A 24,866-nucleotide genomic window follows, 5' to 3' on the forward strand; every position below is an offset into this window, starting at 1 on the left:
TCCACACAGACTCGTTGTGCGTGACAATTAATGTTCGTGAAAAAAAAATTACAAAATTTTACACTTTTTAGGACAAAAATATTATATTTAATTACCAATTGCTTAATGGTGCAATGCAATCATCTGACTCATAGGTGGCAGCCATCTCAAGCCAGAGGACGAGAGGACTCTAACCGCCACGCATATAAAGGATTTATAGTGAAAAAATTTGTTTTTACGGGTTATATTTATTTAAATACCCCAACGGCAATCAAAACCTCGCGACCGCTAGCAAGTCCGATGAAACGCGAAGTGCTCCAGTCAGACGCTCGACTTTAGCGATGCCAATCTCGTCGACCGAGTTCTCGTGACGCTGTCCCAGTGTGCCGCTGCGATTCGGATCGTGAATCTCGTGCGATTCGCAGTGTGAATGGTTCATTGACAACTTGAAAGGCGTAGATGTTAACTACCTCGCCTGGTGTACAGAAGGTTTGTCGGTTTCGATCCCGACCCCGAGGCGCCTGCTGCTGTATGTTTGGAGTTTGCGTGTCTCTCTCCCCGTGGTCGCGTGGATTTTTCTCCTGATCCTCCAGTTTTTTCCCCTCCATATTTAGAATCGACATCACGCGTTTAGGGCATTTGGCTGCCGCTATACATTTCCACGCGATAAGCAACTCCGTCGAGATAGAATTTGCGATAGCCAGCTTGCTTCGGAAAAGGAGCTATATACTGTAGCTCAGTGGGCCTTGCCTGCTAAAATAAAAAAAAAACAATCTTCTTGGTTCTTTCGGTAAAGTCACGTAGAAGGGAAGTAATAAAATAATAAAAAATAAAAATAAAACAATTCTCACGACGTTTCGGCCACAACGCAAGCAGCCGTCCTCAGGCGGCTGCTTGCGTTGTGGCCGAAACGTCGTGAGAATTTATTCCCTTCCACGTGACTTTACCGAAAGAACCAAGAAGATGAATCCCTGCAGTCACGAAAGCTTTAAATCGAAAAAAAAAACAATGTTTAGTTCTTTATAGAAGACAAACAGGGGAAAAAAAATCACAAACGCAGCGTCACATCACGCAGATGGGTGAGAACACCCACAGTTTATTTATTTCCCACTCCCCCCCTCCCACTTTGTTAAACATTATTTGCGTCACTTAATCCAAAATTTCGGGACTTTTTTAAAGTGTTAATACAAACAACCGTTTACGGTTTAATTTCCTCTCCCCTTCGTCAAATTAGGCCCATGATAGGACCGTCACATACTAACATTTTCTAAACAAAACAAAAATAAAAACAAGGTAAATCGACGTTTCAATACCGTTGGGTTTTAATCATGTTTTTTTAAAAAAAAAAGCAAAGTAGTTTGGCCATTTTTGACACCACATTTGACATTTTTGCCAGACTTGAATCCGACTTGGGAGAGACGCTGACGTCTGTTTGGTGCTCGCGCCACGCAGTGTTCAAACCTCCAGGAGTACTCCGCTATCGCCTGCAATTACTGTTGTCGCATGTAAAACAAACCCACAGGTCCCGGGTTCAAATCTTGGGAGCCCCACTGGACAATTAAATCCCGCTTCAATGTGTGCAACGAGTTTTAGATTAGAGACGGATACTTGCTGGGCAATTTCCCTGCAATATCATTCTCGAGCTTTCCATAAGCGTGCCTCTTGCATGTACCTGGAGGCAACTGGAATGGATTAAGAAGGGGTTTAACTCTGCACGGATGTCAATAGAACTGGGATTGTTTTTTAAAAGTTGAAATCCTATTATCGGATTGGATTGGGGGGATGCGGGCGGTCCTAGAGGTGGATGATTTTGGGATGAATTTTCCACCACATCCGGACCTTCGTATCCGTGCCATGGCTCAACTTGGAGGGATTGTCGCGTGGATCATTTGATTTTGTGCCAATCGATGTTTGGATTGAGCAGGGAGATCCAAGTAACAGATACACAGATGACTGGAGTGTCACTGTAATTGGCAAGAATGAAAATAGAGATCGTACACGTCTTCCCAAACCAGATTCTCACCTGTCCACCGGCTAATTTGACTGACGAACATCACCACATTGCCACTGAGGTCACGCAAAAATAAAATGACAGTCATATACATTAGCTGTTAACCAACCATTCGTCTTTCAGAGTTATCGAATACGACGCACACGTGTTGACACACGTGTTGACACACGTGTTGACACACGTGTTGACACACGTGTTGACACACGTGTTGACACACGTGTTGACACACGTGTTGACACACGTGTTGACACACGTGTTGACACACGTGTTGACACACGTGTTGACACACGTGTTGACACCTGCAGCATCCGCAGCTCATTGATGCAAGCAACTTTTGATATTTGTGTCGTGGGCACATCTGTGAGGTTTTATATATAAAATCAATGGCTACAATCTACTGGCGAGCTGATATTTCATTCCAAAAAAACCCTCAATCAAGTACAAGGTGTGGTGGATACAGTGTTTAAAAAAATACATTATCGAGATGTATGCAGATGTCAACATCTTTGATGCCCAAATGATCTCCTCCAGGTCATTCTTGCAAATAAAACTATCCCGGTCTCTAGAGTTATCGCCCTGCTGCTTAAACAATCTAAACGTGAATAAAACAACCAATTATATATCTGTAATTGATGCATATTTCGTCCTGGCACTTTGCTTTAATTCATTTCCTAACCAGCAAGATGACACGGAGCATTTTGCTGACCACGCGGCAGGCAGTACTGCAGTATTGGGGCGCCGCAGTGGCTAGGAGATGTTAACTGTCTCGCCTGGTATACAGGAGGTTGTGGGTTCGATCCTCGACCCTGACGCCTGCTGCTGTATATTGATAGTTTGCGTGTCTCTCTCTCTCATCATCATCATCATCACGGTGGCTAGGAGATGTTAACTGTCTCGCCTGGTATACAGGAGGTTGTGGGTTCGATCCTCGACCCTGACGCCTGCTGCTGTATATTGATAGTTTGCGTGTCTCTCTCTCATCATCATCATCATCACAGTGGCTAGGAGATGTTAACTACCTCGCCTGGTATACAGGAGGTTGTGGGTTCGTTCCTCGACCCTGACGCCTGCTGCTGTATATTTATAGTTTGCGTGTCTCTCTCTCTCTCCCTGTGGTGGCGTGGATTTTTCTCCGGGTGCTCCGGTTTTTCCCTCCACATTTCGAATCAACATCACGCATTTAGAGTATTTGGCTGCTATATATTTCCTCGTGATGATAAGCCACTTCGTTCAACTTTAATTCGTGGCTGGTTCGCTTCTGAAAAAGTGCTCAACAGCTCAATGGGTCTTACCTGGTTAAATACGAAATAGTTTTAGAGATTGAAAAAAAAAGTTATATGAACATCTTGCTTACTTCTTACAGCATTGTGACCCTTGATCATTCTGTGCCGGGTAGCTGAACGCAAGCTGGGCTCGTGAGTTCCACTTCATGCACAGGTTTCCGAAGCTACCGTTCCCCCTTGGAGAATTTGACCTTTACTCATGCGGTCGCTCGCCATTCAACTCCACCTTGGATTCTGTGGATCTGGCGACATTAAAGACTGGAGTCGTTACGGCTTAAAATATACGTGCAGTGCGACGTGCACGCCAAGTTTGATAACTCTGAATATGACGGTAACTTAATAGCAGTGCATTCAAATGCTCGTGTGTTTTACGATACTGTACTGGCTGTCAAATCCACATTCTGATTTCACCAACCTGTCCCCGACTAAAAAGTTCACATTCATGCCACGTCGCTGAAGGTGTTTGGACTGAACATAAGCGCATCCTCACAAACCGAACATTTAAACAACAACAAAAATACATGACAGTGTTTAGATGTTAGACGTGACATTTGTTGGGTCTGTCCAACAATGAGATTCCGTTTGGATTTAACGCAGGGGACATTGATACATTGATGCAGTTTTTTAAAACCCACTGGAGTAATATATTAAATTTAAAAATCCACACTACAGCTGTGTTTACACTAGGGAGTTTATTCCAAACACAGTAGTTAGAACTAAACTAACATTCAGTTCTGAACAAATTCTTTTCATCGTAGATTCTGTTAAGCCCATGATGCACTGGACCAAATCGATGGCAGACGCCGGATGCTATCGTCATAGTCGCCACACCAATCGCTGCCCTCCCCACCGCCCTCGTGGGTGACTGGCAACTTCCAATCAGATCGTAGGCAGAGGTCACACCACTAACCCCGAGGCTTGTGACTCTAGACCAGGGGTGGGGAACGTCCGGCCCGCGGGCCGTACGAGGCCCGCGGAATCATTTGGCGTGGCCCTGCCAAGGCAACCGCAGGCGGGACTCGAAATTCAATAAATCTAGGAGCAAACCTGGAAAAGCAGTTGCGAGTAGCAACATCATCAATACCAGCGAACATCATCACACGCCTCGCCAAAGAGAAGCAGTTCCAACCATCGCATTAGGGGCGAGTTAATGAAATGTTTGACCAAATATAACGGGCAAATTTTTACGTTGACAATTGTGTATGGCCCGCGAATGACGTTATAAATATCCAAATGGCCCTTGGCAGCAAAAAGGTTCCCCACCCCTGCGGGTGTAGACCGACCGTTGTCAATCATAATGCACCCTCTTCCACAAATTCCGTTTTCGCTGGCTGGACGGAGCTTCTGTCAAACAATACCAGACCAAGTAGCCATGGTCTGGTATTGATTGAATGGTAATCAATACCAGCTGCGGTGTAGGGAGATCGTCGCGTTTCCTCCGCCGATGGAAAAGTTAAGAATGGCCCAGAGTATGACCACGGTCACCAATCTCACACCACGTGTCACACAGTAACGCGACTGGCCGCTTCCATCCTACGCCGGCAGAGTTTTAGATATTAACGAGGCTACTCCTAAATCCGTCCGCTGGCTCGCTCGCCACCCCTCGACACGAAACACAATTGTTGCGGCCATAAGAAAAAAATAGTTGCTAAGAGGAAATGTGTTTCCAATTGGCTTGCCACCTGTCCTGATTTTCTCAGGATCGTCCTCTCGTTGAGGTAGCTGCTGTCCCGTGACATCTGTCAGTCCTAACCAGGTCACTAAAAGCCCTGGCAAATCGATTTTTACAGTCCGATAATCTTCCAACGACATGTCCCAGTTTGTTGCACTTAAGTGCTCTCCTTTCGTGTAGCAAGTTGAAATCTGCAACATTACGTGTGCACGTCGAGATTGTTACGCCATTTAATATCAACTCAAGCGGTGGAAACCCTCCTCGCCGGTGACAACCGCCAGGGACAATTTCCCTAAAATTGCCCGAGTGCATCATGGCATTTCGGAATCCATAGCCGCCGGTTCACGAGTGAGCGTGACCGTTCCCCTGACCCCATCCCTCTGGCAATGCCCCCCACCCCAAAACCCCCATATCCGAGAGGAACGGCTGGCGCACGATCCCGTCGGCGAGTTCCGCCTGCGACAATCGTCGGACGCGTCTCTCGTTTCTTCAAGACGAGGTTGGCGCACGAGGGCGGGGGTGGTGGTGGTGGTGGGGGGGGGGGGGACGCTGGCTTTGCTCGGGAAGTGTAAAGACGAGACGCAGTTCGCGCTGACCGCTTCCGTTTCGACTGGAAACTGAAGTGCTCAGCGCCGATGCCCTAGTGTAAATGCAGCCGATGGTACTTGACAGCAACATACTGATATACAGTTTAGGTACGTATTACAGACTGGGCTAAACAGGGTTACGCACCGCGTCACACAGACGGGACTTTAAATATGCGAGCGCCAGGCACATGAGGGTGGGGTTTGTGCGTGTGCACGTTGGACTTCGTTCGCACCGCACGTAGCCGAGCGTACTAATCGGGAGGTGCGGGGGAAGGACAACATGAACAAAAAGAAAGCAGTTCGCAGGAAATGAGTTTTGAAAGCGCGAGATCAAGCAACAGGTTTCTGAGATGACAAGGACCAGCCGATAGAAACGCAGCAGCAGCAGCACAATCGGCCCAACCCGACCTGCACCGCAGCCAACACCGAGGGTGGAAAATCTCTCTGGGCACGATTGACGCTTCCTCGAGAGGTGGAGGGGGGGGGGGCAAACATCGGTCCCCGTGATTTCATTTCGCACGGCATCCAGCCACGCGACGGGGGGCTGCCCCCATTCGAAACGGCCGCGCAGAGCGACACTTTTATCCAAAAAACGCCACGAGCATCTTAGCCCGCACTCGTCGGCTACCAGAGGTCGCAACCGGGTACCCGATACCCGTACCTTACCCGATACCCGGCTACCCGTACCCAGCCGGGTACGGGTAGCCATTTACGACCCTGGTGCGGCCGGGTACGGGTAGCCGGGTAGGCCGTGAGTCACTGGTGAGTCACCGTTTGTCACTCATTTCGGGTAGGGTACGGGTAGGGAACGGGTACCCGTACCCGGCTGGGTACAGGTACGGGTACCCATTTGCGACCCTGGTGCGGCCGGGTACAGGTAAGGAATCAAAAACCCGTTTGCGACCTCTGTCGGCTACCAAGGAGGGGAATATTATTATAATTATTTGAAACAATTTGGACCTGGCAAACACCGTGTTGTTAATTTGTGGGGGGCTGTCAACGGCAAGAGAGCCTTGGTGCAGTGGCAGAAGTGCCCGCGGCGTGTGTTCGTGCGTGGCCGTAGAGAAATTATTCGTCAGAAATCAGGAAAAAAAATGTTCCCCCTCCGCCCTGCCCTCCGTGGTAGATTGATTGACAAAGCTCACCTCCCCGCCGCGATTCAATGAATTGTCACGATTCGATACAAGAACCGGTTATTTATTTAACGATGTGATGAATGGTTGCGCCTCTAGTGGTTGCAGGGGTGACGCGTACCCAACACGACATGAAGGGTCAAAACATCGATTACACTGGTCAACACACTTTTTCTGGCATAAGGTATTCCAACGGGTTTAAGGTAATTGTGGGGTGCTGATTCCAAATCTGCCATCAGTTTTTGTCTATCACATCAGGTTTTTGAGATATCAAATATTGCATTTTCAATAAAAACTGCAGAAGAAAAGTATTAAATAAATGTGGATATCTACATAAAATGATATTATAAACACACTATCCTAAAAATACAGCACCATATTTTAACACTATAAAGCAGTCACTGACTCGCAACAACTTGCAATCATAAGTGACAGAGTAAATTTCGGGTAAAATCAATTAAAATAGGGTATGCCGATAGCATAAAAGATCAGATTTGGAATCAGCACCCTGAAATTAGTCTAAAACAGCTGCAAAAGTCCAGGACAGAAAAAATAGTTTTTTTTGTTGACCAGTGTTATTGCGCGCGCGATTTGACGCATGTATCGTAAGTATAATAATCCGTGTTAATCGATAGATCGATGCATTGTTCTGCTCTCATTGTCCTCCCACTTGCAGTTATCATGGAGGAGGAAACTGTTGAAAACGTCGAAGAGCAGGAACCTCCTGAAATATTTAGACTCAGTGACCCTCTCCTAAGTAAACTATCCCTACCGTAGGTTTCCGTGCCAGGCGAAATACGTTTCTTAAATTAACTACAAAAAAGTGTTGGAAAGTAACGCTTTCACAACCACTGTCTTAAGCCGGCTCCGCACCTGAGCGATCAGTTTTGTGCAACTTGGCCACGTGCAGCTCAGTCGCTTACCCGTGGAACGTCTCTGCAAACGGCTGGGAGCGGTCGACACGTACCCCACTTTCGAGCATCGATCTGCCGAGGGATTCGGAGCAACGACACATTTCTTTACGTGCTGCACATTTGTGAGCTGTGATTGGTCGTCACGATCGTGGCGTGGATGGGTCGGGGAAGGGCTAAATGAGAACCATGGGCGGTGCCCTTCTCCTTTAAAGGGGTGTGGCTAGATGGCTTAGCCACGCCCTTGAACACGCCCTTGGACACGCCCATTGTTGCACAACTGCTGGCTCAGATGCGGACAAAGCAGTTGATTAAGTAGCACGGTTTCTAGAGCGATGTGGTTTCGCAACCGATGGCTCAGGTCTAGAGCCGGACTAAGACAGAGACGTGTCTGATGAATGGAGGGATGGATGGAGGGATGAATGAGGGCAAATTGTGGATTTACTCTACAACACACCAGTGTGGTCAACTAGTAACTAATTGGGATGTTTTGTTTACGTAAAATAACCTTACTAATTGGCTGTCGATGGTATTGCCAAATATACTGCGGAGAATTTAAGCGGAGAATTAATGCAAATCCCTTCTGCTCAACTGCCATAGACTGTGTATGTGTGTTGAACTTCTTTCGCACCGTACATAGCCAACCGTGATAATGTGAGGTGCAGTCATAAGGCGGTGTTTGATGACGATGGGAAGCTATATTCGGGTGTATAGTCGCGGTTGGCTCAGATACGACGTCATAAAATGTAATCGCTCAATAAAAATGAAATGATTAAAAAATGCAAATGTGCGTATATTGTGTTTCGACGGTTTAGTTATATACTAAAAAAATGTTAAGTTTTATTTCTATGTACCGCACGTCAAAATACCAAACCGTGCCCCCAAATGCTGTCATAAAGGCCATGATCCACTCCAGAGTTAGTTTCGGGCAATCGTTGCCGGCAATCACCGCCGGCATCGCATTAACCAGGAGCGACTATGGCAACTTGGTGGGCAGTAGATGGGAGTGAGCGACTCATTCCTTGATGCAGTCCATTGTTGCCAGCCACTCGGTCGATACCACAAAAGCGATCAAGCAGAAGACTCCCCCCCCCCCTCTCTCCTCCCCAGATGCCACTCACGCCATTGCTTGAAGCTGCCCATGCCTCAAGAGAATAGAGCCCTGCGTCAAGGCAGTCACGTGACCTCTATCTGGGATCTCAAGTGGAAGTTTCCATCCCAGTTGCCCGCTAGGGAGAGCTCCGTTTGTTCGCATGTTTGGCAAATAGATCACACGACTATGGGAAACGCTGCCGGGGACAGGCGCCCTAAACGTGCCTCCAGTGGACCATGGCTGTTAGGTTTCGGCGAGGCGCTTCAGGTTGCGGGTCAGGGCAAATCGCCAATTAGAAGTGGGGGTGGGTGGGGGACGACGATTTTGAATGACGGTCGGCATCCAGTCGCGCCCCGTCGCTCAGAGGGATCTCAAGTGCGCGCGTACCGGCCGCTAAAGAAGGTGCGGTAGCGGCTAAGCCAACTGGCGGGTGGGCCGATGGGACAGGCGGGCCGGGAGGAGGGAGAGCGAGAATGTGACGGTGGCAGAGCGAGGCGAGCGGGGGGGGGGAGAGCAGCATGAGGAGGGAGGGTGGTGGGCGCTATGAGCTGACGGTGAACGTGAAGGCAATGCGGCCCAGGAAGCGGTCGCGCTCGTGCTTGTTGATGATGCCGTTGCCCTCCAGGCGGCACTCGATGGTCACGGGGGTGTCGTGCGTGAGGTTCAGGAAGCGCGCGGCCACCAGCGGCTGCGTGTACGTGCCCTGCACGCGCAACGGGAACAGAACCGGGGCTCTTGAACTGACACACCGCACACCACGGCTCGCGGCCATAGACTCAGACACAGAGGCACACAGACTCACACAGAGACCCATAGACTCACACAGAGACCCATAGACTCACACAGAGACCCTTAGACTCAGACAGAGACCCTTAGACTCAGACACAGACCCATAGACTCACACAAAGGCCCATAAACTCAGACACAGACACACACACAGACTCACACAGAGACCCATAGACTCACACAGAGACCCATAGACTCACACAAAGACCCATAGACTCAGACACAGACCCATAGTTTGTTGTCCTTCCCCGCACCTCCGATTAGCACGGTTGGCGACGTACGATGCAAGACAAGTTCAACTTGCATACGCGACATCCGGGCACTGTTCAGGCTCAAATTCGGCTCAGCTTGCGAAGCGTTGACGAGATATGGCGCGGCGCTCTGGGTGATTTGGTCGCACTCCAAGCGGCCGCTGCGTACTCACGTCGAGGACCTTGCCGTAGTACGGGAAGTACATGGGGTCGAAAATGTCGTTGGGGAAGAACTCGATGTCTCCCAAAAGATGCTGCTGCTCTTCTTTCTGTAACATCGGAGCAGTGGAGATTGCAAAACAAGAATAAAGACTCGCAAACCCCTCCCCAATACTCACCGCTGGCTGCCACTACTCACAACACTCACTTGTACACTCACCGCTCATCTCATCTCGATGCGAAAAAAAACAAATATCCCCGGTACAGCCTTTAACAGACTTTTGGGGCAAGTGCTGTTAGCGAGCACTTACGAAGGCTGGCACGGCACACGAAGGGGTGGGTGGCTAATACCACGCCCGGCCGCCTTTGTCTTACTAGTGGCGATATTTACACACCGCACTAGGTACTCATTTGAGGCTGAGTCCACCTAGGGGAGGCTCAGGACCAGTTCAAATAATCGTCACTGGGGTTGGCCGTTAGCGGGAATCGAACTCGGGTGTCCGGGTTTGTAGCGCAGCGCGCTAACCGCTACATCACCGCTCCCCTTAATACACTCACTTAAACAACCACCACAAAAATGACACTCACACCACTGGCTTGGGTGATGATGCTGTTAATGTTAGCGGTGATGGTGATGTCCATGATGACGATGTGAATGGTGATGTGATTAGTAACGATGGTGATGATATTGATGTTGTAGGTCGTTTGATGCAATGATAACGACTGCGACGATCGTGACAATTGTGATGATGATGATGATGTGAATGTGTAACTTAGCGCAACAACAACAAGAATAAAATAAGAAGAAAAAAAATTACAACTTACATTATTCAATACACACATCAATATTTCTCGATATTTTTCAAAGGAAATATTATTCACGATGAGTTTATTTACAGCACCTTCATAAACACCCCCACTGATGCGATGATTGATGGGATGAATGTTATGCCACGTTGGGTCGAGGGGGTAGTAGGGTCCATACTTTACCACTCCGGGCAGTTACGAGCTTGTGATGGGCTGGACCGAAGACTGCTTCAGAAAGAACTCACCACTGACCGCCGACGATAGCCAAGGAAGCGGCGTCGCCAGGCTCACAGTGCTCCGCGCTCAGCGGTTTACTTACCCAGTAAGGGCTGGACCGAGTCTCCAGGAGACTCCCTCACAATTGGGAAGTTTGGCCGAAACTTTTTGGTTTTTTCGGTAAAGTCACGTAGGTAAAAAAAGTAAATAAATGAAGTGATTTTATTTAGTTGTTTTCATTTTAAATTTTTTTATTTTTTTACCTACGTGACTTTACCGAAAAAAACAAAAAGTATGGATCCTTGCAGTCACGAAAACTACAAATCTAGAAGTTTGGCCTACTTTGCTAACGAGTGTTTGGCGTGTGGCAGGAATCCGGTGAATGCAGAGAAATCCCCACTGTATTGGATGGGAGCAACACTCAAAGCTCCACACATATTGTACAATTAATTTACCAACTCCCGTTGTCCCCTGGCCAATTCACAGCCCAAAACCTACAACAGCTGATTTTTCGAGGCGGCCCGCCATCTGAGCGCTAACCAGGCTCAACCGCGGCGTAGCTTCTGAGGCCTGGCGAGATCAGGTGCACTCAGGGAGACTGGGTCAGAGCGATTTCTCCAGCGGTGACAAGTTCCGTGGCGTGAGTTTTACCTTCCCGTCGCAGGTGACTTTCACCGGATTCGTGTGGTTTCCCGGCTTGAAACCGATTATCTGCAGAAGAGAAACATTGGCGGTAAACGTACGGCGCGTCCAAAGGTGGGCTCGCAAGTGTACAGGAAGTGGTGCGTTCCTGCTGCCCGTGAGCTGCACGGCATTGTGGGTGTCATCAAATATCTTGAGCTAGTGGTCTAGGCCAGTGGTTTTTCAACTGGAGGTAAGCGGACCCCGTGGCAATGTCCCAGGGGGGTACGTGAGCTGATTTATAAAAGGGTGTGAAATTCTACCACACGTGAGAGTCGTTGGCGAATAATCACGTGTGAATCTGCCAACTTAAAATAACTACGATAACATCGCAAATCCATACGGTAACCAAAGAACCGCGCTGGGTCGGTCAAGGCATGGTGGGGGCAGGGGGGGGGGGTAACATAGCTCGAAACAAAATTCAACAAGGGGGTCACAGTAGCCAAAAAAAGGTTGACCTAACGTTGAGAGCATTGCGCATGCAACGGCGGTGTTCGCACGACGCGCAGGGGCTCAGGGTCACAGGGGTGTGAGGGCGCCGTGCGTTCGCTGTGCCCTGTACCCGGTTCATCTTGAGCAGCACGCAAGGCGTGCCGCTCGTGAAGCCGTACATGGGGTCCTCGAGGCCGGAGCAGAGCCCCAGGTCTTTGCGGGAGAACGGGCACATGAGGGGCACGCGGCCCGGCTGCCCGGCGCCGGCCTGTTCGTCGCGGTACAGCCCCGCGTCGCAGAAGTTCTCGGAGGTGTTTGGGTAGCCTGGGGGGAGGGGGGTGGGGTGCACGCATCGGGAGGGCATTCGCAAGGCAGCTGGGCAGGTACCGTGGACAGATGGGTACGCGCGCGCGTGTGCGCGTGTGCAGTAGTTGTAGCGGTTAGCGCGCTGACCTCCGAACCCGGCGAGCCGAGTTCAATTCCCGTCTCACGGCCACCAATGACGATTATGTGAACCGGTCCTGGGCCTTCTCTAGGTCGACTCAGTCTCAAAATGAGTACCTGGTGTGGTGTGGGAACATCACTACTGGGGAGACAAAGGCGGCCGTGCGTGGTGTTGGCCATCTACCCCCTCGTGTGCCGTGCCGGCCTTCATAGGTGCTCACTAACAGCACTTGACCCAACAGTCTGTTTAGACTACACTGGATCACAACCACACGCTCACCAATTCACCCACCGACTCACTGCACTGCAGGCCACAACGCCTCACTTTCTGCTTCTTCCCTCGCACCTCTACAATTTGGAATGCCCTGCCCATTGTCCCAAGTTTATATAATCTTGCTCGTTTAAAAAAAAAAACCTGTGAACTCTTATCTATTGCAAACTTCGATCGTGCTGTTTGCTGCTGGTCACTTGGCGTTTTGGGCCTTTGGGTCCCTTGCTCCCCACCACTTTTTTGATGTTTTCATTTCCTAAATGAACAGTGAGAGTTTTACAGTTATTGAACAGCTCCAATTAGCACGGTTGGCTATGTACCGTGCGAAATAAGTTCAACATACATACATAAAACACCTTGGGACGACATTGTGCATAGCCGTATCTATGATTCGAGCTTGATCTATTATTACTTCATGTTTTGTAAAACAAATCCACGACAATAGGATGGTGAAAATGTCCGGTGAGTTTTTAAGCCGAGTATAACAAGTTGTACGTAAGTTCATCAGCGATACCATTGGTCACTGGTTAGTTCCAGTCAGAATGAGTCCCGACTCAACTCTACAGGACAAAGATTTCCCAGGTGAGTTCTGTGACTGACACACTGCCTCACAGACAGACCACCAGAGTGGAAGGTGGCAGCCCCATCGCGGCCCACCCTGTTCAGTGAGAATTCACAACGAAAGCCGTCAATCCGGCTACCGCACGTCGACCAACGATCTCCCAGTCTCCAGAGCAACAACTCAAGAAGTGACAGACAGACAGACACAGGACCAATTACGTTTATTATAAATGTGGATGAATGAGACTCCCACAGACAGACAGACAGAGAGACAGACAGACAGGACCAATTACGTTTATTATAAATGTGGATGAATGAGACTCCCACAGACAGGCAGAGAGACAGACAGACGGACAGAGAGACAGACAGACAGACACAGGACCAATTACGTTTATTATAAATGTGGATGAATGAGACTCCCACAGACAGACAGACAAAGAGACAGACAGGACCAATTACGTTTATTATAAATGTGGCTGAATGAGACTCCCACAGACAGACAGAGAGACAGACAGACAGACACAGGACCAATTACGTTTATTATTAATGTGGATGAATGAGACTCCCACAGACAGACAGACAGATGGACGGACAGACAGACAGACAGAGGACCAATTACTTTTATTATAAATGTGGATGAATGAGACTCCCACAGACAGACAGACAGATGGACAGACAGACAGACAGACGGACAGACACAGGACCAATTACGTTAATTATAAATGTGGATGAATGAGACTCCCACAGAGAGACAGACAGATGGACGGACAGACAGACAGACGGACAGACACAGGACCAATTACGTTTATTATTCATGTGGATGAATGAGACTCCCACAGACAGACAGACAGATGGACGGACAGACAGACAGACGGACAGACACAGGACCAATTACGTTTATTATGAATGTGGATGAATGAGACTCCCACAGACAGACAGAGAGACAGACAGACAGACGGACAGAGAGACAGACAGACAGACACAGGACCAATTACGTAGATTATAAATGTGGATGAATGAGACTCCCGCGGTGCACGCGGAGGGCATTTGTTCCCGCCAAAGCACTCACTGCTCAGGAGATCGTTGATGGAGTCCACGTAGGGCTCATACGACTCCAGAGAGTTGCTCATGAAGTTAATTTCGAACAGCGGAGCCCTGGGCCGGATCATCAGACCTGCAGAAACGAGCAGAGGTAATCGAGCGCGTGGCTGCAATTATCTCCAACAAGAAATACGGCAAGAACGTCGTGAGCTCAGAATGGTCACGTCGGAGGACTGAAGCAGCCCATGGCCACTTTATTTCCATGAACAGTCAAAATGTAGGACTCGAACTTGTGCTTGCTCTCGAATCTTCTTGGTTCTTTCGGTAAAGTCACATAGAAGGGGAATAATAAAATAATAAAAATAAAACATAATAAAATAATTCTCACGACGTTTCGGCCACAACGCAAGCAGCCGTCCTCAGGCGAAGAACAGGTCTGTCGAGAAGACAGAGTCTGAATGAAACACCCCAGGCTTGGAGCGTCTATTTAGGCTGGGTTGGAGGGGGAAGAGCGCCTTGACAATATAATTTGCATATCAAGAGGAATCCATGAGTGCCGTTTCCTGTCTCTCAGCATTGTCCCAAGATCCACGCGTCTTTGCACACTTTTCAGCTATTGTCACCGTTTTCTTTGTTAATGTCCATGTTGTCGGCACTCGAGGCTGGGGACCACTACAGTGCAACTTGACAGCTCCCGATAGGAAGTCACCAGACCCTCCTTTCAATCTAAAGAAATGGGAATTCCTGGGTAGGGGCCACACGATGGAATGTAGCACCAGGCCCCCAGAATGCGTGGTAAAAACGAGCGACCGCCGGAAAGGGGTTATATTCTCAGTTTAACACGTAGGCTGTCGCGACCAATATTATTCATGATAAACGTTATTGGGTTAGATCGCGTTATTTATAAATGTGTCGTAACCCTCCACCACCCGACATGACCAATCAGCAAAAAAAGTGTCACGTTGACAAGAGACAAAATAGTTCACTACTTTAGCTCACCGGTGTGTTGAAGAGTGAATCCACAACATTTACGATTTTTGAGTACGACGTTTCGCTGGTAATTACATCCAGCATCATCGGGCAATTCGCGAATTGCCCGGTGGGCTAAAGTAGTGAACTATTTGTCTTTTGTCAACGTGACACTTTTTTTGCTGATTGGCCGTGTCGGGTTATATTCTGAATGTGCGATTAAGTAGAAAAAAATAAAAGTTAGGTTTCTTCGGTGAGCCGCGCAGAGAACGGTGATTAAGATGGTAGGAACGTGCCGACAGTTTGCGTAGGAAAACTACCGATTTATTAGCAAGCTGGCTGAGTGGCGAGCGCTGTGATTCCTCGCCGCTCGCTTGGCTCTTCGATCGGCTCAACACTGCTTCCGGTTCCTTTTTGCAGGCTTGCTAAAATAACCACGATGCATTTGGATTTCATATTTTAACTTTCAGTTGAGAAATCATTCTTATGTCATTGCCCGTTATTAACAATGTTTAACAAAGGCTGAAGGACTTTATCCATTTGATCTGTCCGTCTGTTCGTAGTAAAAGGGGGGGGACACACACACAATAACGCTCGTGAAGATGGTTCAAAGTGAACTAAACTTTTATGTGAAGTTGTGTCGCTGTTTGGGACCCAATCTATTGAAAATGTCCAAATTAACCGGAACGTTGCCAAGAACTTGGAGGCACAAACCAGTGTAACGGGGGACAATTTTAAAAAGTGCAAATGCCTTTTAATGCCCCGACAGCCGCTCGTCGACTTCTGCGCCGCTAATTCAATACTTCCGAGGACAAACACGCGTTACGTAATTTCATGCCTGTGCGGTGATTTTTGCCAGCTTGCGAATTATATTCCTTTCAATTGTGGTCGATTTAATAAACAACGGTGCTACTGTTTCAAACACAAAACACTCGCGGTTATGTGCGGATTTCCCGAAACGAACGAAAAATTTAATTGATAAATTAACCCTCCCCCTGCATTTGAAAGGGCTCGTCAATTCAACGAAAAAAAAAAAGCAATGGGTTGAAATAACGGTGCCGCATGCATTATTCAACAGAAGGGCGCCGTTTTTTTTTGTTGTTTCGCTTTGGAAACTGGCCGCACCGCGCCGGGGTTCTTAGTGAAGAGCGTGGGGAGAGGCAGTCCCCCGTGCCCCCCCACGTTAAAGGCACGACTCCGCTGGGTCTCCATGCCAAGCCAAGCCCTGATTTATTTGTGTGTTCCCTTTCACAGGCGATCCCCTCCGTGTCTAGGCCCTCTCAATGAGAAGGCACGCCATGGCTCCCCGCAGCGTGAAAGCGCTTTCGTGCGCTCGTACCCCGTGCATGCGCCCCGTTTAATACGATCATTCAGAAAGCCACCATTAACGTACTGTAACTGAACAGCGCGCCGTGACAAAATCATCCGGAACGCTGTCTGAGCTCGTCAGATCTCGGAAGCTGAGCAGGCTTGAGCGTGTGGAGAGTGCTTGGATGGGCGACTACCGTAACAGCGAGGGTTGTTGTTAGGCTGCGGGGTGCTATGTGGTGCACAGCAGAGGGCAGTCCAACAAAAGCCACTGTTGTATTATACGTCTATGCTCCCACGGCTACGCTCCCCGTCATCGCCAACCGACACTGATCAGCATCCGCACGGCATGAGAATACCCTCATCCAGCAGTTGATTGACCAAGGTTGTACATTTAAACAAACATCAACAATCGGTATATATTTTGGTCAGAAGCGCAGAATAATTTTTATCCTGACCAGGGTTGACTCCGCCGCATCATCATCATCATGACACCTTTGGGATCAGTAAAGAAATCAAAAGACTTAAACAATATTGTGTTCATATTCTTGTTTTTTTCGGTAAAGTCACGTAGAAGGGAAATAATATAATAATATAAACATAAAACTAATTTTCTTGCTGTGGATTTCACACCTCATGATGATTGCTTGTGTTGCAGTCGAAACGTCGTGAGAATTTTTATTGTTTTATATTTATATTATTGTATTATTTCCCTTCTACGTGACTTTACCGAAAGAACCAAGAATATGAATCCCTGCAGTCACGAAAGCTTTAAATCAAAATATTGTGTTCCACCATAGCAATGTGGGATTTTCACGACTGGCTCTGTGGCCAACATTGTATATGAACACTGCAGAGTGTGTGTCAAGAAGGTGGGGGTGCTAACTTTTTAATGAATTTGTTAAAAGTGCAACCTTGACTGCATTAGGATGGATGCAAGTGTTAATATTTGTTTTGGGGGGCATGATGCTGAATTATGCCACGATTGCTTTTTTTGGATGTATGTGGAACTTCTTTCGCGCCGTACGTAGCGAACCGTGCTAGTCAACCGAGGTGCAGGGGGAAGGACAACAAACTAAACGCAAAAAAAACAGTTTTAAAGAAAGAAAAAATAAATAAATTTAGATTTCAAAGCGCATAGCTTCCAGCGGCTTCCTGCTGGACGTCACAAAATTGGGTACAAAATTCTCACCAGGGCTCGAGACCCGGTCCTGGTACTTGGGCAACTCGTAGCTCAGCGTCATCACCAAGGCCCACATGGTGAAGGCGAAGAGGGCACCCAGGAAGGAAAAGTACACGAAGTAGAACAAGCAGATCTGGCCTGCGACGGCACACAGACACACGCACAAAGGTCCCACCACGTAGCCTACACGAGAGTGTTGTTGCGAGCGACCTGTGAAGGAAGGACACGACGCACGAGGGGATGGCGTAGCCGGCACCGCGCACCCGGCCGCATCTCTGTCTCCACGGTGCCAATGTTTAAGCACTCAGACCGAGGCGCTCACTTAAGGTTGAGTCGATCGAGGAGAGGCCACGTACCGGTTTATAAATCTTCTTGGTTCTTTCGGTAAAGTCACGTAGAATGGAAATAATAAAATAATAAAAATAAAACATAATTAAATACTTCTCACGACGTTTCGGCCACAACGCAAGCAGCCGTCCTCAGGTGGAGAGCAGGTCCTTCAGACTCTGTCTACTCGACAGACCTGCTCTCCACCTGAGGACGGCTGCTTGCGTTGTGGCCGAAACGTCGTGAGAATTATTTTATTATGTTTAATTTTTATTATTTTATTATTTCCCTTCTACGTGACTTTACCGAAAGAACCAAGAAGATGAATCCCTGCAGTCACGAAAGCTTTAAATCGAAAAATATCATGACAAGTTTAGATACTCGTTAAAACTCCCAATAGTGCAGACCCTTTCACCACCTGTGGTATGAGAGCAAGCAAGTGCAGAGCTGCCCCCTCACATCTTCACCATCAACCGGAGTAATCTTGGATAAATAAATAATATGCCCGAGTCAAGATCGCGGATCGCTCAGCAAAATGAAGAAAAAGTAAAAAAAAATCACAAACTTGACTTTTTTTAATCCGGTCATGCATTCTTGACAAATGTATGAAAACTAAAATGTAAATGACCAAAAAGTAGATTTAAAAAAAAAATATTGACGATGCAATAATCGCCATAGAAATGTCCTCTGGGTGCTTATTCAGCCGCAAACCAATGACCAGTGTTACCACCTTAGGACATAGGCACTCTCTGTGTCCAAACTGGGCCAAGCATCACACAATCAACCGTTGTTCAATATGCAAATCGCAGCTCTTACTGCCCCCCCCCCCAGCCCCCAACAGCATCCACTCTCATTCTCACTCTGGCTTGAAGCACGATGCTTCATTCACAGGAAGGTAGCGATGCTGCCACAGTGGTGTGTAATGGTTTAGAAGAGCACTGGGACTTGGGAATTCCAGAGGTCTCCGCTTGAATTCCATCTCCCGATGCGGCAGTTGCAACGGTGCGAGTTCCATAAATCCTCCACAACTATGTCCACCCAGCAGCATAAATGGGGGCGCCACAGTCAGCAGTAGTTGTATCGGCAGGGCCGAGTGTAGTGGGGTAAAATGTGGGCTCTCCCACCTATTTCTAGACATCTGTCCAGCGTGGAAGTGTACGCTCTCTATGAGCTCTCTAGTCGAGTCCCTGACGCCAGAAGAGGCATGAACAAGCAATTGCAGGGCTGCACCTTTAACTTTCTGGGCAGCACAGTGGGATACAATCCCAATTGAGGGTCAACTCAGCCCATCATAACTTCCAGGAGGTGTCAACAGTGAGTGGACTATGGATGTTTTATTTCTTCTCCTGTCTTAAGAGTGTTGAATTTTCATCACCGCTTCAAGAATGTCAATAGCGCTGAGCACTGCCCCAATGCTCATTTACATTTGGAAGGGGACAATGACCTATTCTGAGCAGCAGTCACACGTGCATGATCACACGCTTAAGATTTCTCGCGTTCAAGAAGGAACGGCGAGTTTTTTTCTACACGTACATGCACAGCACCTCTTTGTCAATCCACTGCTGGATGAGGGCTTCTGCACAGGCCACAGCGATGTTTCTCCTCGCTTCACTACACGGGTCAGCACTGGCTGGTAAAGGTGAGAAGCATAGATGTTGGACAACGGTACTGTACAACAATTGGCGTTGCTGCACCGCAGTTTGTTAGACAACGTAGACCCGTAGCAAATTCTGCGTACTTTGCCGAATGCCATTCATGAATAAGTTCTCGATTCCAAGTTGTGTTTCCTGCCCGCTGTCTATGGTCTGTTGCAACCATGTGGCGTGTTTAGCATTTCAATGAGAATTCTTTCAACGCATCGCGGCAGGGAAAACACACTTGCGAGCGCATCTGCAGGCCCATGCTCTCTGACTCACACCAAGACCACCGGTGACCTCTTTGTGCCTGTTAACTATCGCGTGTGTATGTGTGATCAAACAGAGAGGTGACCAGAACAAGGGCCATAACAGCAATGGGACTGCATCCACAAGTTTCAAAAGAGTCTCAAGACTCATTTTTCCGAGAGGGAAAAAGCATTTATATGTGTGGCCACTTTCCACAAGTGAGCGTTTGGCATGTGGGAGGAAATTGGAGTTCTTTGAGAATACCCACGCATACATACATACATGTTAGAGGATTTTCCAAATGACTAGAACAATTCCTCCATCCGTCAACACCATGACACCGAAATAACCAATGCAAGCTTTCAGTTTCACTGTGCACAACTGCTTGCATGACGTTCACGATTGCGAAAGGACTCTCACGCTCTCTCCCGCCTCAGACGCAATGTTGTCTCTGCCTGTGTAGCAAGATTCCTGTACAGAAGCTTGGCTAAAAACCAACTGCGGTATATTTCATCAGACTTCATTCTGACATCTGATGAGATTAGTTTGTTGACGGTTGGTTTGGTCTAGTTTTCGGGTCGTTAACGCGTGCTGTTCGGCGCGATGTTTCCGACGTTTCGCTCCACTTGCTGGGGGCTTCTTGGGGAAACATCGGACATCGTGCCGGACAACACTCGGCAAAACCCAAAAACGACACAGAAAGATGCACAGCATAACCGCAAAAAAGAAATAACCTACGCAGTATGATAATTGGTGTATTACCCTTTTATCTGGAAACAAAACTGACACCTTTTTTTACAAGGAATCATGTTTGCATTGCCCACAATATCTGCGGTCAGAATGCAAACAAAAAACACAACTCTGATAATGTATGCACTGTCCTTGAAATTGATTGGTACACACCCGAGACAGCTTTTCTTAGAGCCTAGTCTCACATGGTGTTGGACCAGATGACGCTAAAAGGCGCACAACTCAAAGACAATGCACCATCAGAGTATGAGAGCTCGGAGGTTCCAATGGTGAACCTACGCAGTAATCGTAACTACAGCTGTTTCCTGACGGTGGAGAAAGCCACCCCTAGCCGGCATGTGGGGACAATTTAGCCAGAGTATTTTTTTTTATTGTTGTTGTTTTCATTTTGGAGCCCTGAACATATGACCCACGGGTGCACAGCGGGGAGCCGTGACAAATTCTTCACTGACCGTTGCAACGATCGCCAGTGCGGCAATGAACCAACGACCACCAACAGGGCTCTCGCGACGATGCTGCCGTCTAAGCAAACAAAAAAACTATTCCTATTTCAAGCTTTCGTGACTGCAGGGATTCATCTTCTTGGTTCTTTCGGTAAAGTCACGTAGAAGGGAAATAATAAAATAATAAAAATAAAACATACAGGTCTGTCGGAAAGACAGCGTCAGACGCTGTCTTTCCGACAGACCTGTTCTTCACCTGAGGACGGCTGCTTGCGTTGTGGCCGAAACGTCGTGAGAATTATTTTATTATGTTTTATTTTTATTATTTTATTATTTCCATTCTACGTGACTTTACCGAAAGAACCACAAAGAAAAAAACGATTTCCTACGAACGCCACAAAAAAAAAAACGACTGGAATTTAGGATTTTTCATAAATGTTGCGGAAGCTGATCCCTGTATCAGCCTCTGGTGCGACTTTGTTCAAAGGTATAAGTACAAAAAGTCACGGGAGGAGCACGGCACGGTTAACGGCTTGATTTTAAGAATTTAGGAGGGCTGCCTTCTGCAGTGAGGGGGGCATGGGGGCTGTGGAGAGGGTTAAGCCCCATCCACCCCCCCCCGCTCCCCACCTGATATTACAGCGTTGTTCCCATATCACAGCAATTGGACCGGCACATCTGAGATACAAGGATTGTGTCAGGTTGTTAATGTCAACTGAACTTAAACACATTCCTGCGGAGGGAGCTGGTAGGAACGTTGGGTTGCTCGGTCAATGGCCAGGGTCAACGGCGGCGTGGTGCATTCCGCAAATATGCCCGACTGTGAGGGCGGGCACAAGCCGGCGTGAGTAGGTTAAATGTTGAGTTTTATAAGGGCACCACGGGGTGACCAGCCCCTCCCCACCCAGCCCCACCCCTCCCACCCCCACCCAGCCCCACCCAGCCCCTCCCCACCCTCCCCTCTCCACCCAGCCCCACCCCTCTCATTTTTGGATGCACGACGGACGGATGGACACAATAATCCCCTATGGGCTGGTGTAACCAGGAGGTTCCTACCAGTACTATATATAAAAAACGACACCATTTAAAAGAACATGGGTCAAGGTCAAGAGGTCATCGTGGCCAAATACAGTTGAAGTAAGCACCCGACGTTCCCCTTCGCTAGACCCCATCCTCAGCTGTCGGGAATTTGACACCCTCCCTGCAATCGTCTCCTCGCACGGCGTTCCACCATCTGGCTTTAGGCCTTCCCCCCTTGGTCGCCGACTTTCTGGGTGCCACTAAAACGTCACGCTTTCCGCCTCCGTCCTGCACACGTGTCCCACCCATCACAAACAAACCTCCTCTTTCTCATCATTTCTCAAGTTGCTTTCTTGCCACATTTGTTTCTGAACTTCCAAGTTGCTTATCGCCTAGAGTGCAATGAATTTACCGTCTTATTTTTTGGATGAGCCTTTATTCAAAAGGCTCGAAGGTTTATTTTCTGGATGCCTTGCAAGTGAAGCGTCCATTAATCAACATACATTGCTCCTGCCTCCTCAAATGACCAAGCTTTGATATTACAATTGACCTCTCTGACCTAAAAAAAAAGTTAAATCAAATGTATTTCCTGTTTAAATGAGCATTGAAGTGGTGTTCATCCCATTTACAGCCATGGGAACTTGTCATTCTTTTGTCGGGGGCGAGTCTAGAACAGCCACAGTTGACTTCACCACGAAGTTTTATCCACTTTAAGTACCCCGGAGTGATAGGCTGAGTAAAACCCCTGCCAGGATTTGAACTCACAACCTTCTGATTGCAAGCTGCTCAATCTGTTGCTGAACCACCTTCTATGAGAGTAATTTAAGTGTTCCATTAAAAGCTCACCCTGGTAACACCATATATGCAATCTTGACCTTCTCAAGAACTCCCAGTGATTTGTACATTACTGCCCGAACACACAATGCCCTCTACTTACCACACATTCTCACTTCCCTTTGACCCCTGTGGTCAGACAAGTGAGGAGACACAGAGACGGCTTTATACATTCGACAAGAGCTCGTTTTTTCTTGTTAGTAAACTCTTCCTTTAGGGGGGCATTAGTATCCAGCCCCCAGTGCCTGCAATTGATAACGGCTGTAAACCGCTCGCCGAACAAGATCTTCGCAAACAACTTCTGCATCATCTCCATAGTCCAATATCTTTCACGTGCCAATGATCCACTGTGATATCTGGCTGCTTGGCTGTGTGAACACATCAGCAGTGAACCATTTTGCCCAAGCCTACATCACTGACATGCCTCACCCATATGCCCCCCTCAAGGTCCAGAAGATCTGGGGGATGCAGATCTTCTCTGCATTCCTGGGCGAGGTTTCGGTCTATAGGTGACCGGATTTTTCCCCGCGTAGCCCCCAGGCTCTGGAATGCTCTTCCACAAGATATCAGGGATCTCTGAGATTGTGGACATTTTAAAAATGCACCTTAAAACCTATTTATACGCTTCCGCTTATTAAACTTTTAGTTAATTTAGGAAATGGATTGTTAAAATGTATTTATGATAAAATTATGTTCATGCTCAGTGTGTGCTGCTGCTGTGTCCTGTACATCGCTTTGAGATCCTTGATGAAAAGCTGCTACATACATGAAATTATACTGGTAGGAACATCCTGGTTACACCAGCCTACAGGGGATTATTGTGTCCGTCTGTCCGTCCGCCGTGCATCCAAAAATGGGAGGGGTGGGGCTGGGTGGAGAGGGGAGGGTGGGGAGGGGCTGGGTGGGGAGGGTGGGGAGGAGCTGGGTGGGGAGGGGCTGGGTGGGGAGGGTGGGGAGGGGCTGGGTGGGTGGGTAGGGTGGGAGGTGGGAGGGGTGGGGCTGGGTGGGGAGGGGAGGGGCTGGTCACCCCGTGGTGCCCTTATAAAACTCAACGTTTAACCTACTCACGCTGGCTTGTGACCGCCCTCACAGTCGGGCATATTTGCGGAATACGCCACGCCGCCGTTGACCCTGGCCATTGACCGAGCAACCCAACGTTCCTACCAGCTCCCTCCGCAGGAATGTGTTTATTATTGTGCAGCAGCTAAATTTGGCCAAACGGTGCATCTTGGCATAGCCGAAACTGCAAATGTGGACAGATGAAGCATGGGGATGGAAACTGTGGAGATGGAATGATCTCTTAACCACACTGGATGACCATCAGGTGTGATGCTACGATTGTTCCGATAATTCCATGAAATGACTCCAAATCAGCTGGGATTATATATATATGTAAAAGTAAATCCCTTTGTCTATGCACTGACAAAGGGAGTGCCTCCCCTCTCCGTGCGGGTCACGTGGGTTATTAGGCCACAGTTCACCATGCTGGCAGGAAATGGCTTGGTGAACGTGGAGAGCATAGCCGAGGGAGCATAGACGTACAAAACAACAATGGGTTTTGCTGCAATTCCCTATGCTACCCACAACTGAGATATAATTGGTGATACTAATATAAAAAGGATGTACCTTCTATGTCCCATGGCCAGTGTAGTTGAACCCAAAAGGGAGACATTAGCCTGAGTGGCAAGTGCGACCGATTCATTTGGGTTTTGTTCCACAAACCAAAACGGACCCCCATCTGCTACTGATTACCACCAATATTTTTGATGCCGTATTTCAAGAGAAACCCGAAGGACAGTAAATAAACAAACTGGGCCCACTGCTCCCCATA

The 24,866-nt window shown here is 48.1% G+C and overlaps 1 protein-coding gene across 4 annotated transcripts in view; it reads right to left on the minus strand.

Moving 5' to 3' along the window:
• Positions 1 to 1,279: 1,279 nt before the first annotated feature.
• LOC144735705 (sodium/potassium-transporting ATPase subunit beta-3-like) overlaps positions 1,280 to 24,866 on the minus strand; it is a 39,835-nt gene continuing 16,248 nt past the window's right edge. For 2 of the 4 annotated variants that reach the window (XM_078618189.1, XM_078618192.1), the window contains 6 exons: positions 17,788 to 17,916; positions 14,347 to 14,451; positions 12,132 to 12,325; positions 11,540 to 11,599; positions 9,880 to 9,975; positions 1,280 to 9,372 (listed from right to left, as the gene is read on the minus strand). In XM_078618189.1, the coding sequence (XP_078474315.1) occupies positions 9,211 to 9,372; positions 9,880 to 9,975; positions 11,540 to 11,599; positions 12,132 to 12,325; positions 14,347 to 14,451; positions 17,788 to 17,916 (746 nt within the window). In that variant the 3' untranslated portion in view covers positions 1,280 to 9,210. Of the gene's footprint in view, positions 9,373 to 9,879; positions 9,976 to 11,539; positions 11,600 to 12,131; positions 12,326 to 14,346; positions 14,452 to 17,787; positions 17,917 to 20,270; positions 21,359 to 24,866 lie in introns of those variants that run through there. The other 2 variants (XM_078618190.1, XM_078618193.1) reach the window with 2 other exon arrangements.

Source organism: Lampetra planeri, chromosome 56 (genome assembly GCF_965212315.1).
Source record: "Lampetra planeri chromosome 56, kcLamPlan1.2.h2, whole genome shotgun sequence".
NCBI lineage: Eukaryota > Metazoa > Chordata > Hyperoartia > Petromyzontiformes > Petromyzontidae > Lampetra > Lampetra planeri.